This window comes from Coregonus clupeaformis, unplaced genomic scaffold (genome assembly GCF_020615455.1).
Source record: "Coregonus clupeaformis isolate EN_2021a unplaced genomic scaffold, ASM2061545v1 scaf0018, whole genome shotgun sequence".
Lineage (NCBI taxonomy): Eukaryota > Metazoa > Chordata > Actinopteri > Salmoniformes > Salmonidae > Coregonus > Coregonus clupeaformis.
The window spans coordinates 362,196-374,314 of NW_025533473.1; the positions used below are offsets into that span (position 1 = coordinate 362,196).

The 12,119-nt window shown below is 40.4% G+C and overlaps 1 protein-coding gene across 5 annotated transcripts in view; it reads left to right on the forward strand.

Moving 5' to 3' along the window:
- The window catches only part of LOC123483063 (kinesin-like protein KIF16B), a 32,476-nt gene extending 25,795 nt beyond the window's left edge, over positions 1–6,681 (forward strand). For 3 of the 5 annotated variants that reach the window (XM_045212493.1, XM_045212495.1, XM_045212496.1), the window contains 4 exons: positions 75–197; positions 376–465; positions 573–656; positions 3,889–6,681. In XM_045212493.1, the coding sequence (XP_045068428.1) occupies positions 75–197; positions 376–465; positions 573–656; positions 3,889–4,059 (468 nt within the window). In that variant the 3' untranslated portion in view covers positions 4,060–6,681. Of the gene's footprint in view, positions 1–71; positions 198–375; positions 466–572; positions 657–3,888 lie in introns of all 5 variants that reach the window. The other 2 variants (XM_045212492.1, XM_045212494.1) reach the window with 1 other exon arrangement.
- Positions 6,682–12,119: the final 5,438 nt, after the last annotated feature.

Here is a 12,119-nt window from a genome sequence, read left to right on the forward strand (position 1 = left end):
ACTACACCTTCCTGTCCATGTTTCTCTCGCTCTCTCCCATTTTCCTTTCTTTCCACCCATGTTTTTCCCAGCAGCGATTTGTCTCTGTCCCTCTTGGGAACAACTCTGACTGCCTAAAGGACCCCGTTAAAATTAGCATTCCTCGCTACGTTCTCCGAGGGCAAGGGAAAGATGAGCACTTTGAGTTTGAAATTAAGGTAAGCTTCTCTTGTTAAGTATCTCTCAAGATCCAGGATCATCGCTTTGCGGTCTCTGGTCTTGCATACATGTCTGATAGGTCCATATCATACTGAGTTGTCCATTTTGAATTCTGGCATTATTCAATGAGTTAGTTGTATCTGCCTTGTACTCAGTATTATTTTCCTCTCTCTTTAGATCACTGTAATGGAAGAAACATGGACCGTCTTCAGGAGATACAGCCGCTTTCGGGAAATGCACAAAACTCTCAAGATGAAATACCCCGAGGTAAAATAATTTGATGAACTAGGAATTACCACATACTACACGTCCTCGCCTATTGTAGATAATAGTAATATAATTGGCACGATCTTAATGACCTCCTTCCATACCAGCTTGCAGCTTTAGAATTCCCTCCCAAAAAACTATTTGGAAACCGAGATGAGAGAATGGTTGCTGAACGGCAGAGTCACTTGGAGGTGGGTGCAGCCATTGACACATACTATTGCGTTTCTTAACAGTAGTATAATTAAGTTGTAAATCTGTCAATCAGTGACACAAGTCTGAAGGTTTGTCATTCTCATCCATCATTTCAGAGACCTAATTGTTCCTTGACATACATTTAAAGCAGTAGTCACCAACCTGTCGATCGCAAGGCATTCCTAGTCGATCACCAAACATTTCTGTAGAAAAGCAAATGATAAAGCCTTGCACTCCAATTTGTTTTGGTATTAGTGTTGTGCTGTAGGCGGTAGGTGCACTTGATTCAGAAGCCCTGCACGCCGGGTAGGCAAAGTGTTCCCATTTTGAACCATTTAATTTGTCTAAAGGGACAAACTCTGCCTACCCTACGGACCAAGAGCGCTAAATCAAGTGCGCCTACTGCGCTGGCCAATCGGATAGCTGAAATCACCGTGCCTACAGTTTCCACGACCCCACAGCAAAGTTTGATACTAGCCTACGTGAGATTTCATAACTTTTTTTTTAAACCATGACCAAAGAGAGACTGTCAAAGAATAAAGCAAGTAGCTGCTGTGTTTATGAGTGAGTTCATGTTTAAGGTTTTATTCAGCACTGTCAACACTGTTTTTAATCAACACGCTTCTCCCTACTTCTACTCGCGCTACAACCAGCACTGCAGTTGCAATGAATGAGTAGCCGAGTGTATCGATAAGCCTGCATATTTATTATTAGCAGCTCGTTGCGTCTTTTTTTATATGATTTGTTTGACCATTTCTCTGGTCATAAGAACATCACAAATTTGTGCATGAGGCAGATATAATGTAGCATGACTCGAGTTTCGCCATTAGGTGGAAGACTGTGTCCCCGCTCTCTGGTCAGTCTCACCAGAGGAAAGGAGAGAGCAGGGAACATGAGGCAGACCCTCTGCTGCGCTCTCCCTCCGCTGAGACTGACCATCAGATGCAGGTACCATCAGTCCAGTGAAATACAAAAGATAATTATTTGTAAATTATTTCAATTCATTCTCAGATGTGCCTGGCAAGTGATACTACAACTCTATTTTGTTATCAAAGCTCGAGTTTTGAAATATAATATGGTCTGAGAAGAACAATATTGGCAGGCCAAGCATATAGCCAATATGCTGTGATAATGTATTAGGCCTACTGCACAAACCTCATTCCTACAGAACTGTTTTATTAGGTTAATGTTGCATAGCCTTACATTTTTAAGTCATGATAAAAATAAAAATACATCTGAGCGGTAGATCTCTGCTTGCTTTTTGACTCCGAAAGTGATCTTGACTCCGAAAAGGTTGGTGACCACTGATTTTTAAAGTATGTTTGAACAGTAGATAGCACTGTAGGAATGATTATTACATTGATTGATATCCATTGTATGGCTAAGAATAAATATTGTTCTCTGGTTGGATGACTAAGCAGTAGATAAATGCTCCATAAAAAAAAATATATATATATATATATATATATACAGTGAGGGAAAAAAGTATTTGATCCCCTGCTGATTTTGTACATTTGCCCACTGACAAAGACATGATCAGTCTATAATTTTAATGGTAGGTTTATTTGAACAGTGAGAGACAGAATAACAACAACAAAATCCAGAAAACGCATGTGAAAAATGTTATTAATTGATTTGCATTTTAATGAGGGAAATAAGTATTTGATCCCTCTGCAAAACATGACTTAGTACTTGGTGGCAAAACCCTTGTTGGCAATCACAGAGGTCAGACGTTTCTTGTAGTTGGCCACCAGGTTTGCACACATCTCCGTAGGGATTTTGTCCCACTCCTCTTTGCAGATCTTCTCCAAGTCATTAAGGTTTCGAGGCTGACGTTTGGCAACTCGAACCTTCAGCTCCCTCCACAGATTTTCTATGGGATTAAAGTCTGGAGACTTGCTAGGCCACTCCAGGACCTTAATGTGCTTCTTCTTGAGCCACTCCTTAGTTGCCTTGGCCGTGTGTTTTGGGTCATTGTCATGCTGGAATACCCATCCACGACCCATTTTCAATGCCCTGGCTGAGGGAAGGAGGTTCTCACCCAAGATTTGACGGTACATGGCCCCGTCCATCATCCCTTTCATGCGGTGAAGATGTCCTGTCCCCTTAGCAGAAAAACACCCCCAAAGCATAATATTTCCACCTCCATGTTTGACGGTGGGGATGGTGTTCTTGGGGTCATAGGCAGCATTCCTCCTCCTCCAAACACGGCGAGTTGAGTTGATGCCAAAGAGCTCAATTTTGGTCTCATCTGACCACAACACTTTCACCCAGTTCTCCTCTGAATCATTCAGATGTTCATTGGCAAACTTCAGACGGGCCTGTATATGTGCTTTCTTGAGCAGGGGGACCTTGCAGGCGCTGCAGGATTTCAGTCCTTCACGGCGTAGTGTGTTACCAATTGTTTTCTTGGTGACTATGGTCCCAGCTGCCTTGAGATCATTGACAAGATCCTCCTGTGTAGTTCTGGGCTGATTCCTCACCGTTCTCATGATCATTGCAACTCCACGAGGTGAGATCTTGCATGGAGCCCCAGGCCGAGGGAGATTGACAGGTCTTTTGTGTTTCTTCCATTTGCGAATAATCGCACCAACTGTTGTCACCTTCTCACCAAGCTGCTTGGCGATGGTCTTGTAGCCCATTCCAGCCTTGTGTACAATCTTGTCCCTGACATCCTTGGAGAGCTCTTTGGTCTTGGCCATGGTGGAGAGTTTGGAATCTCATTGATTGATTGCTTCTGTGGACAGGTGTCTTTTATACAGGTAACAAACGGAGATTAGGAGCACTCCCTTTTAAGAGTGTGCTCCTAATCTCAACTCGTTACCTGTATAAAAGACACCTGGGAGCCAGAACTCTTTCTGATTGAGAGGGGGTCAAATACTTATTTCGCTCATTAAAATGCAAATCAATTTATAACATTTTTGACATGCGTTTTTCTGGATTTTTTTGTTGTTATTCTGTCTCTCACTGTTCAAATAAACCTACCATTAAAATTATAGACTTTTTTTGGTCAGTGGGAAAACGTACAAAATCAGCAGGGGATCAAATACTTTTTTCCCTCACTATATATATATATATATATATATATATATATATATATATATATATATAATTTTTCATATGTGTGTTTTTAGGGGTTCCATGTTACTGTCATTGCTAATTCACACACTACTAATCTATAGTATTCTCTATTACTTGTAGTCATACCTCCCTCTTCTCCGTTTGCTCTAGAAATATCTGAAAAACTTCTTCAAGGTGATGATGTCGCCCTCCTCGGGCTCTCCACTCCGCACTGATTTGGACTCTGAGGGTGGTCTGCAGCTGTCCAAGCACGCCATCTGTGACTTCTCCCCGTTCTTCAAGAAGGGTGTCTTCGACTACAGCAGCCATGGAACTGGTTGAAGACATTTTGGATGAGGACAGGTTGGAGCTAGCCTGGCCCCAGATCTTTTTGTGCTGTTTTGCCATTTCCTATGGTAATTGCCATGCATTGACCATTGGAGTTGACGTGACAGTGCAAACAGATCTGTGACCAGGCTACGATGGAGCAGCTTTAATCCCAAAGCCAAAGTGTGTAGTGCCTTCCCAGGTCGCAGTCTAGGGATTGACCTCAGTACAACAAAGTTATGCTTTCTTCCTTTCTTGTTACGCCAGTACATTTGGAAATGGTACTTCTTTATGAGGACCAAACACATGAGAAAATAGTCTTCTCTTATGAATCTAGTAAGTAATGTAATGACAACAGGTGTAGAATATTTGCTATTACATGTGAATTACAGTGACACAAAATGGTTCTAAAGCGGGCCTTGTCGAAAGGTAATGCAACCGCTGCCAATCTAGAAGACATTACAAAGTCCTGGCAGTAGTGACTTGCTAAGTAATCTACTCTGCTCTCCTCCTGTTCACCAGAGTTTACTCAGAAATAATGTTCTGAAGGGAGGCTTTACAAAAAAAACTATTTTTATGCAGCTATGATTTCGATGGCAACTCTAGTTTCTACCATTTCTGGTGATATGCAATTGAGACTGATGTGCTGTAACTATGGGAACTGACCATGAAGGCATTACTCTTCACTTCCTGTAGGGTTGATAAGGGTGGCCGGTTTCTGTACTGTATTGGTCGTGGCCTCTAGAACTTGCTTAAAGGGAATGTTCAGTATTTATAACTTAATGTTAGATGGTTCCTCATCCTAAAAGTAGGCTAACCGAACCATGGGTTACATTTAGACTATTAGCCCATAAACTACTTTCAAGGTTAGAAACCATAAAACAGAACTTCCCCTTTTTAATGTTGATACCAATTTCTCATTAAATGCAAATACTCTGAGGAGAGGTACTTTTGAGTGCAATAACGATGACTCATGATCCCTCACAATTTAGGAGAAACGTTTAGTCATTTTGGTGAGCTATCGAAGTAATAATAGTCTGACTTCACCTTTAATGGTGGCTACTACAGTAAAACAAAACACTAATGTCAAGCTGATGTCACATGGCATTTGTGCAGGTTGAATCATAATATTCACGATTGTGAGAATAATGGTTGAACTAATGGTGGCATAGTATAGTCTTTCGAGACTTCACTCTGCAACTCTTAATTGTGTATTTCTGGGCCTAGGCAGTTGGTGTGCCTACTGCTCCTGAAAGCTGTTGCTAACAGTGTTGCTCTCCATGTTTCTAACTGGCTAATAGAATTACGCTTTTGTTGACCTCCAGTTGACCGCATGTCTTCCAAGTTTCACACTTAATACAATCACTGCTGCTGATTCAACACTTGACAGAAACACTTTCATAACTGTACATACTGTAGGTGCTAATACTTGAGTTGTGGATGTCAAACACAGTTCACTTAAGTATAATTATTTCTTAAATAAGGTGGTACAAATATAATACAGTTTCACATTTCAATTTAGCATAGTGCAAAAACATCAAGTAAATCTAGCCCTGAATGACTACTTAAGTTGCATTTTAGGGACTTTTTGGCATTGCCTGAACAGCCAATAACACTAATCACTCCCTTTTGTAAAGCATATAGATACATAGAATGTATATTTCAATGTTTTATGTGCATAGTTTTCTACATGAAGTGCTTGTACACACGCAATGTAAACTATTGACACTGAATGTCATAAAAGGGATTGTGCATTATAACTGCAATTGTTGATTTCAGTTGGAGAATATATAGCTTTTAAAGGCTTTGATATCTTAATGATATAAGAGGAGGACCACTTTGCGTTACTGGTGTCCATTTTGAGACTCCTCCAAGTTGAGGGATTGAAGTCAGTCATATGTAAGTACTGTAGTATAAACTTTTTTTTATATATATACTTTTTTAGAACTGGAATATAATTAGGATTATATTGATTTTCATAACTGACAGCTCATTTGTGTGTTTGTATTTATGTCCTGTAAAAACATTTAGCTATCTGCAAAATAATGTACAGCAAGAAACTGATCAATTGTACCATTTTTATTGAAGTTGTAACTGACACATTTACAAAATCAATACATTTGATAAAACTCCTGCAATATATTTTGCTGTGGCATTGTTTATAGCATGGATGAAACTCAAAAAAAAAAATATGGACAGTTTATGACCTCTTGAATATCTTACTCCTTGGTGTAATACACAGCAAGCATATCAAACAATGTCTTTCATTATTAATGTTCAAATGGGTGTAATCTTTAAATACTTTGAATTATGAATTATTTTGGCAGTGTGATTGTATATACAATTTGTACAATAATTATGCGTATACTATTCCTGCAGTAAAAGCTAAGAAATTCACTGACCATTCCAGTTAGATCATGAAAAAGGAACAGATGTATAAAGCCAACACTTATTCTGCAATAGTCTTTTGACTAGTCTTTTAAATGTACTAACACACAACACTGTCTCAAAACCACACTGTCATTCCTTTGTCCCAATTGACATTTTCCCTCAGTACTCCGAGGCAGACTAAGCAAAACATTAACAGGTTCACACACATCAAGGCCACAGGATGGAAAAATAAACCAATATCCAACAGCCTTGTGAGAAATGTCTTAATGATTCAGAGTGACTTGCAAAGACTCGTCATTATCATTTCCTGTAGATGTATTGCCAAGGAATTTATGCCCTCACTGTTGTGACTTCAGCTTGCGGAATATGGAGCATGACATAAGGGGATTCACTTTGTTTAGGAGTACCTTCACCCTTCATTCCTGGAAAACCAGCCAGGTGATATATAGACTCACTCTGACCCTGAGTGCTGCGTTTTGCTCTCGGCCCGGCCTCAACATCCTTTATGACAGCATAGATGGGGTCGTCTGCCATTTTGTTGCCTTCCGATTCAGCCCTTACTGCCCTTCTTTTTGAACAATATCTCCAGATGAAGATAATCGTTAACCGAAGCATCCCAAAACCAGAAACTACACCAACCAAAACGTGCTTAGTATTATTGTGTCCTGTGTTTGGTCTCTCTCTAGAACAGTTGGTTATTGGGACATTCATGCTATTGTTTGACATCACTCTCAGATATACTGTTAGTTGGCTATTGCAGAAGTAGATCTCAGATTCTGAGACTTTCGAACTCACTATAACCAATGAGTTGTCTGTTGTTGAACCATAACGTTTGCCTGGATCAGGAATGTGTTTTCTGTGTTGGACTCCTTCTTGTAAAGTGACAATGTCTACTTTTTTACAATCTATTTCTTTGCTCCATGTTACGCAACTTCCCACAGGGGGATTACAGCTCAAGGTTGCTGTTTCTTCTCAGGCATTGTCTTTTGGAGTATCCCTGTCATAAGAAACATCAATAAAGGGTTAGGATCCACACCTCAAGATGCTACATTTTGTACCCTGGATCTAACCCTATAGTAGTCTATTCTTTCTTTAAGATACTTGAGTAGGAAAATATTAATGTTGCTGCCTATGATAGACAATGAAATCATAAGCAAAACTGAGCTTCGATCAGACTAGACTGAGGTAAAAAAATAGATTGTGAATAGTTGTGTACAGTTTTTCCAATTAGCCAACAGAGCTCATGCTACTACAACAGGTGCACACCTTGTCCAGATCTTCAAACAACCAATACAATGATTTGGATAAATTTTTAAATGTACTTACCAGTGCAGGCATTGCAGATATACCCAAAGATTAGAAAGTTAAGATAAAAGAACATCGCTGCTCTGTAAATTGTCTGGCTGACTGGGAACTAACGTCAGACTTCAGTCAGATTTTAATTCAAATTAGGAACTTCTGAATAATACTGAAGCGTGTGCATGTGTTTGTACATACACACAACATTTAGTCTTACAAACTTCATACATACTGTACAGTGCCTTGCAAAAGTATTCATCCCCCTTGGCGTTTTTCCTACTTTATTGCATTACAACCTGTACACAAAATAGTTCAAATTGGTGAAGTGAAATGAAAAAAATTACTTGTTACAAAAAATTATAAAAAATAAATAACGGAAAAGTGGTGTGTGCATATGTATTCACCCCCTTTGCTATGAAGCCCCTAAATAAGATCTGGTGCAACCAATTACCTTCAGAAGTCACATAATTAGTTAAATAAAGTCCACCTGTGTGCAATCTAAGTGTCACATGATCTCAGTATATATACACCTGTTCTGAAAGGCCCTAGAGTCTGCAACACCACTAAGCAAGGGGCACCATGAAGACCAAGGAGCTCTTCAAACAGGTCAGGGACAAAGTTGTGGAGAAGTACAGATCAGGGTTGGGTTATAAAAAAATATCAAAAACTTTGAACATCCCACGGAGCATTAAAAAATTGAAAGAATATGGCACCACAACAAACCTGCCAAGAGAGGGCCGCCCACCAAAACTCACGGACCAGGCAAGGAGGACATTAATGAGAGAGGCAACAAAGAGACCAAAGATAACCCTGAAGGAGCTGCAAAGCTCCACAGCAGAGATTGGAGTATCTGTCCATAGGAACACTTTAAGCTGTACACTCCACAGAGCTGGGCTTTACGGAAGAGTGGCCAGAAAAAAGCCATTGCTTAAAGAAAAAAATAAGCAAACACGTTTGGTGTTCGCCAAAAGGCATGTGGGAGACTCCCCAAACATATGGATGAAGGTGCTCCGGTCAGATGAGACTAAAATGTAGCTTTTTGGCCATCAAGGAAAACGCTATGTCTGGCGCAAACCCAACACCTCTCATCACCCTGAGAACACCATCCCCACAGTGAAACATGGTGGTGGCAGCATCATGCTGTGGGGATGTTTTTCATCGGCAGGGACTGGGAAACTGGTCAGAATTGAAGGAATGATGGATGGCGCTAAATACAGGGACATTCTTGAGGGAAACCTGTTTCAGTCTTCCAGAGATTTGAGACTGGGACGGAGGTTCACCTTCCAGCAGGACAATGACCCTAAGCATACTGCTATAGCAACAAACAAGTGGTTTAAGGGGAAACATTTAAATGTCTTGGAATGGCCTAGTCAAAGCCCAGACCTCAATCCATTGAGAATCTGTGGTATGACTTAAAGATTGCTGTACACCAGCGGAACCCATCCAACTTGAAGGAGCTGGAGCGGTTTTGCCTTGAAGAATGGGCAAAAGTCCCAGTGGCTAGATGTGCCAAGCTTATAGAGACGTACCCCAAGAGACTTGCAGCTGTAATTGCTGCAAAAGGTGGCTCTACAAAGTATTGACTTTGGGGGGGGGGTGGTGAATAGTTATGCACGCTCAAGTTTTCAGTTTTTTGTCTTATTTCTTGTTTGTTTCACAAAATAAAATATTTTGCATCTTCAAAGTGGTAGGCATGTTGTGTAAATCAAATGATACAAACCCCCCAAAAATCCATTTTAATTCCAGGTTGTAAGGCAACAAGATACGAAAAATGCCAAGGGGGGTGAATACTTTCGCAAGCCACTGTAATACGGTCCATCATCCGACATACTGTGATAGAGATACAATCATTGTATTTTAAACCAACTGTTTTATTGGATGTTTCTCAAGATTGAGCACTGCATATTTTTCATACATAAGTTACATTATTAGATTGTTATTTAAACAAGAAAAAGACAAAACAAAATTATGATAATTAAAAGACAAAAGAAATGTACATGTGCAGGAGACATAAAAAAACAAGGGGCTTGTAAAGCACCTATCCCTTTCAAATATTAGAGTTCAATGTGTCAAATCGGTGGGCCTGTTGTCTGGACCTCTGGCAGTCTCTATGCGGGTGCCACAGGGTTCAATTCTCGGGCAGACTCTCTTCTCTGTGTATATCAATGATGTCGCTCTTGCTGCTGGTGACTCTCAGATCCACCTCTACGCAGACGACACCATTTTGTATACATCTGGCCCTTCATTGGACACTGTGTTAACAAACCTCCAGACGAGCTTCAATGCCATACAACACTCCTTCCGTGGCCTCCAACTGCTCTTAAACGCTAGTAAAACTAAATGCATGCTCTTCAATCGAACGCTGCTTGCGCCCGCCCGCCCGACTAGAATCACTACTCTCGGCGGGTCTGACTTAGAATATGTGGACAACTACAAATACCTAGGTGTCTGGTTAGACTGTAAACTCTCCTTCCAGACTCACATTAAGCATCTCCAATCCAAAGTTAAATCTAGAATCGGCTTCTTATTTTGCAACAAAGCCTTCTTCACTCATGCCCTTGTAAAACTGACTATCCTACCGATCCTTGACTTCGGCGATGTCATTTACAAAATAGCTTCCAACACTCTACTCAGCAAATTTGATGTAGTCTTTCACAGTGCCATCCGTTTTGTCACCAAAGCCCCATATACTACCCACCATTGTGACCTGTACGCGCTCGTTGGCTGGCCCTCACTACATATTCGTCGCCAAACCCACTGGCTCCAGGTCATCTATAAATCACTTCTAGGCAAATCTCCGCCTTATCTTAGCTCATTGGTCACAATGGCAACACCCACCCGTAGTATGCATTCCAGCAGGTATATCTCACTGGTCATCCCCAAAGCCAACACCTCCTTTGGCTGCCATTCCTTCCAGTTCTCTGCTGCAAATGATTGGAACGAACTACAAAAATCTCTGAAGCTGGAGACACTTATCTCCCTCACTAACTTTAAGCATCAGTTGTCAGAGCAGCTTACCGATCACTGCACCTGTACACAGCCCATCTGTAATTAGCCCACCCAACTACCTCATCCCCATATTGTTATTTACATTGTTATTTATTTTGCTCATTTGCACCCCAGTATCTCTATTTGCACATCATCTTCTGCACATCTATCACTCCAGTGTTAATACTAAATTGTAATTAATTTGCACTATGGCCTATTTATTGCCTTACCTCCATAACTTACTACATTTGCACACACTGTATATAGATTTTCTATTGTGTTATTGACTGTACGTTTTGTTTATTCCATATGTAACTGTGTTGTTGTTTTTAATCGCACTGCTTTGCTTTATCTTGGCCAGGTCGCAGTTGTAAATGAGAACTTGTTCTCAACTGGCTTACCTGGTTAAATAAAGGTGAAAAAAATAAATTATATACATGTTTTAAAAACATTACAAAACATACTTTATTTATCCATTATAAAAATCAACAGTGTACATTTAGTACAGGATATGAGAACAATGTAATGATAAAATGAAACTGACATTTGTCAGTGACCACAAGTTCAGATGTGTGAATCCAGCTATGAAAAATTGTCAATTGTCCAAAATAACATGGAAATTATATATTATTACAATGCAGTTATACAAGAAGAAAAAACTATATCAAGGCGTGAACGCCAAATTATAATGTACAATTTGTGCTTGAAAAAGGAACCTCTATAATTACAGTGCGGAAAGTATTCAGACCCATTGACTTTTTCCACATTTTGTTACGTTACAGCCTTATTCTAAAATGGATTAAATCGTTTTTCCCCCTCATCAATCTACACACAATACCCCATAATGACAAAGCAAAAACAGGTTTTTAGAAATGTTTGCAAATGTATTAAAAATAAAAACTGAAATATCACATTTACAAAAGTATTCAGACCCTTTGTTGAAGCACCTTTGGCAGCAATTACAGCCTTGAGTCTTGGGTATGACGCTACAAGCTTGGCACATCTGTATTTGGTGAGTTTCTCCCATTCTTCTCTGCAAATTCTCTCAAGCTCTGTCAGATTGGATGGGGAGCGTCGCTGCACAGCTATTTTCAGGTCTTTCCAGAGATATTCGATCAGGTTCAAGTTCGGGCTCTGGCTGGGCTACTCAAGGACATTCAGAGACTTGTCCCGAAGCCACTCCTGCGTTGTCTTGGCTGTGTAGTTAGGGTCGTTGTCCTGTTGGAAGGTGAACCTTCACCCCAGTCTGAGGTCCTGAGCGCTCTGGAGCAGGTTTTCATCAAGGATCTCTCTGTACTTTGCTCCGTTCATCTGTCCCTCGATCCTGACTAGTCTCCTAGTCCCTGAAAAACATCCCCACAGCATTATGCTGCCACCACCATGCTTCACCGCAGGGA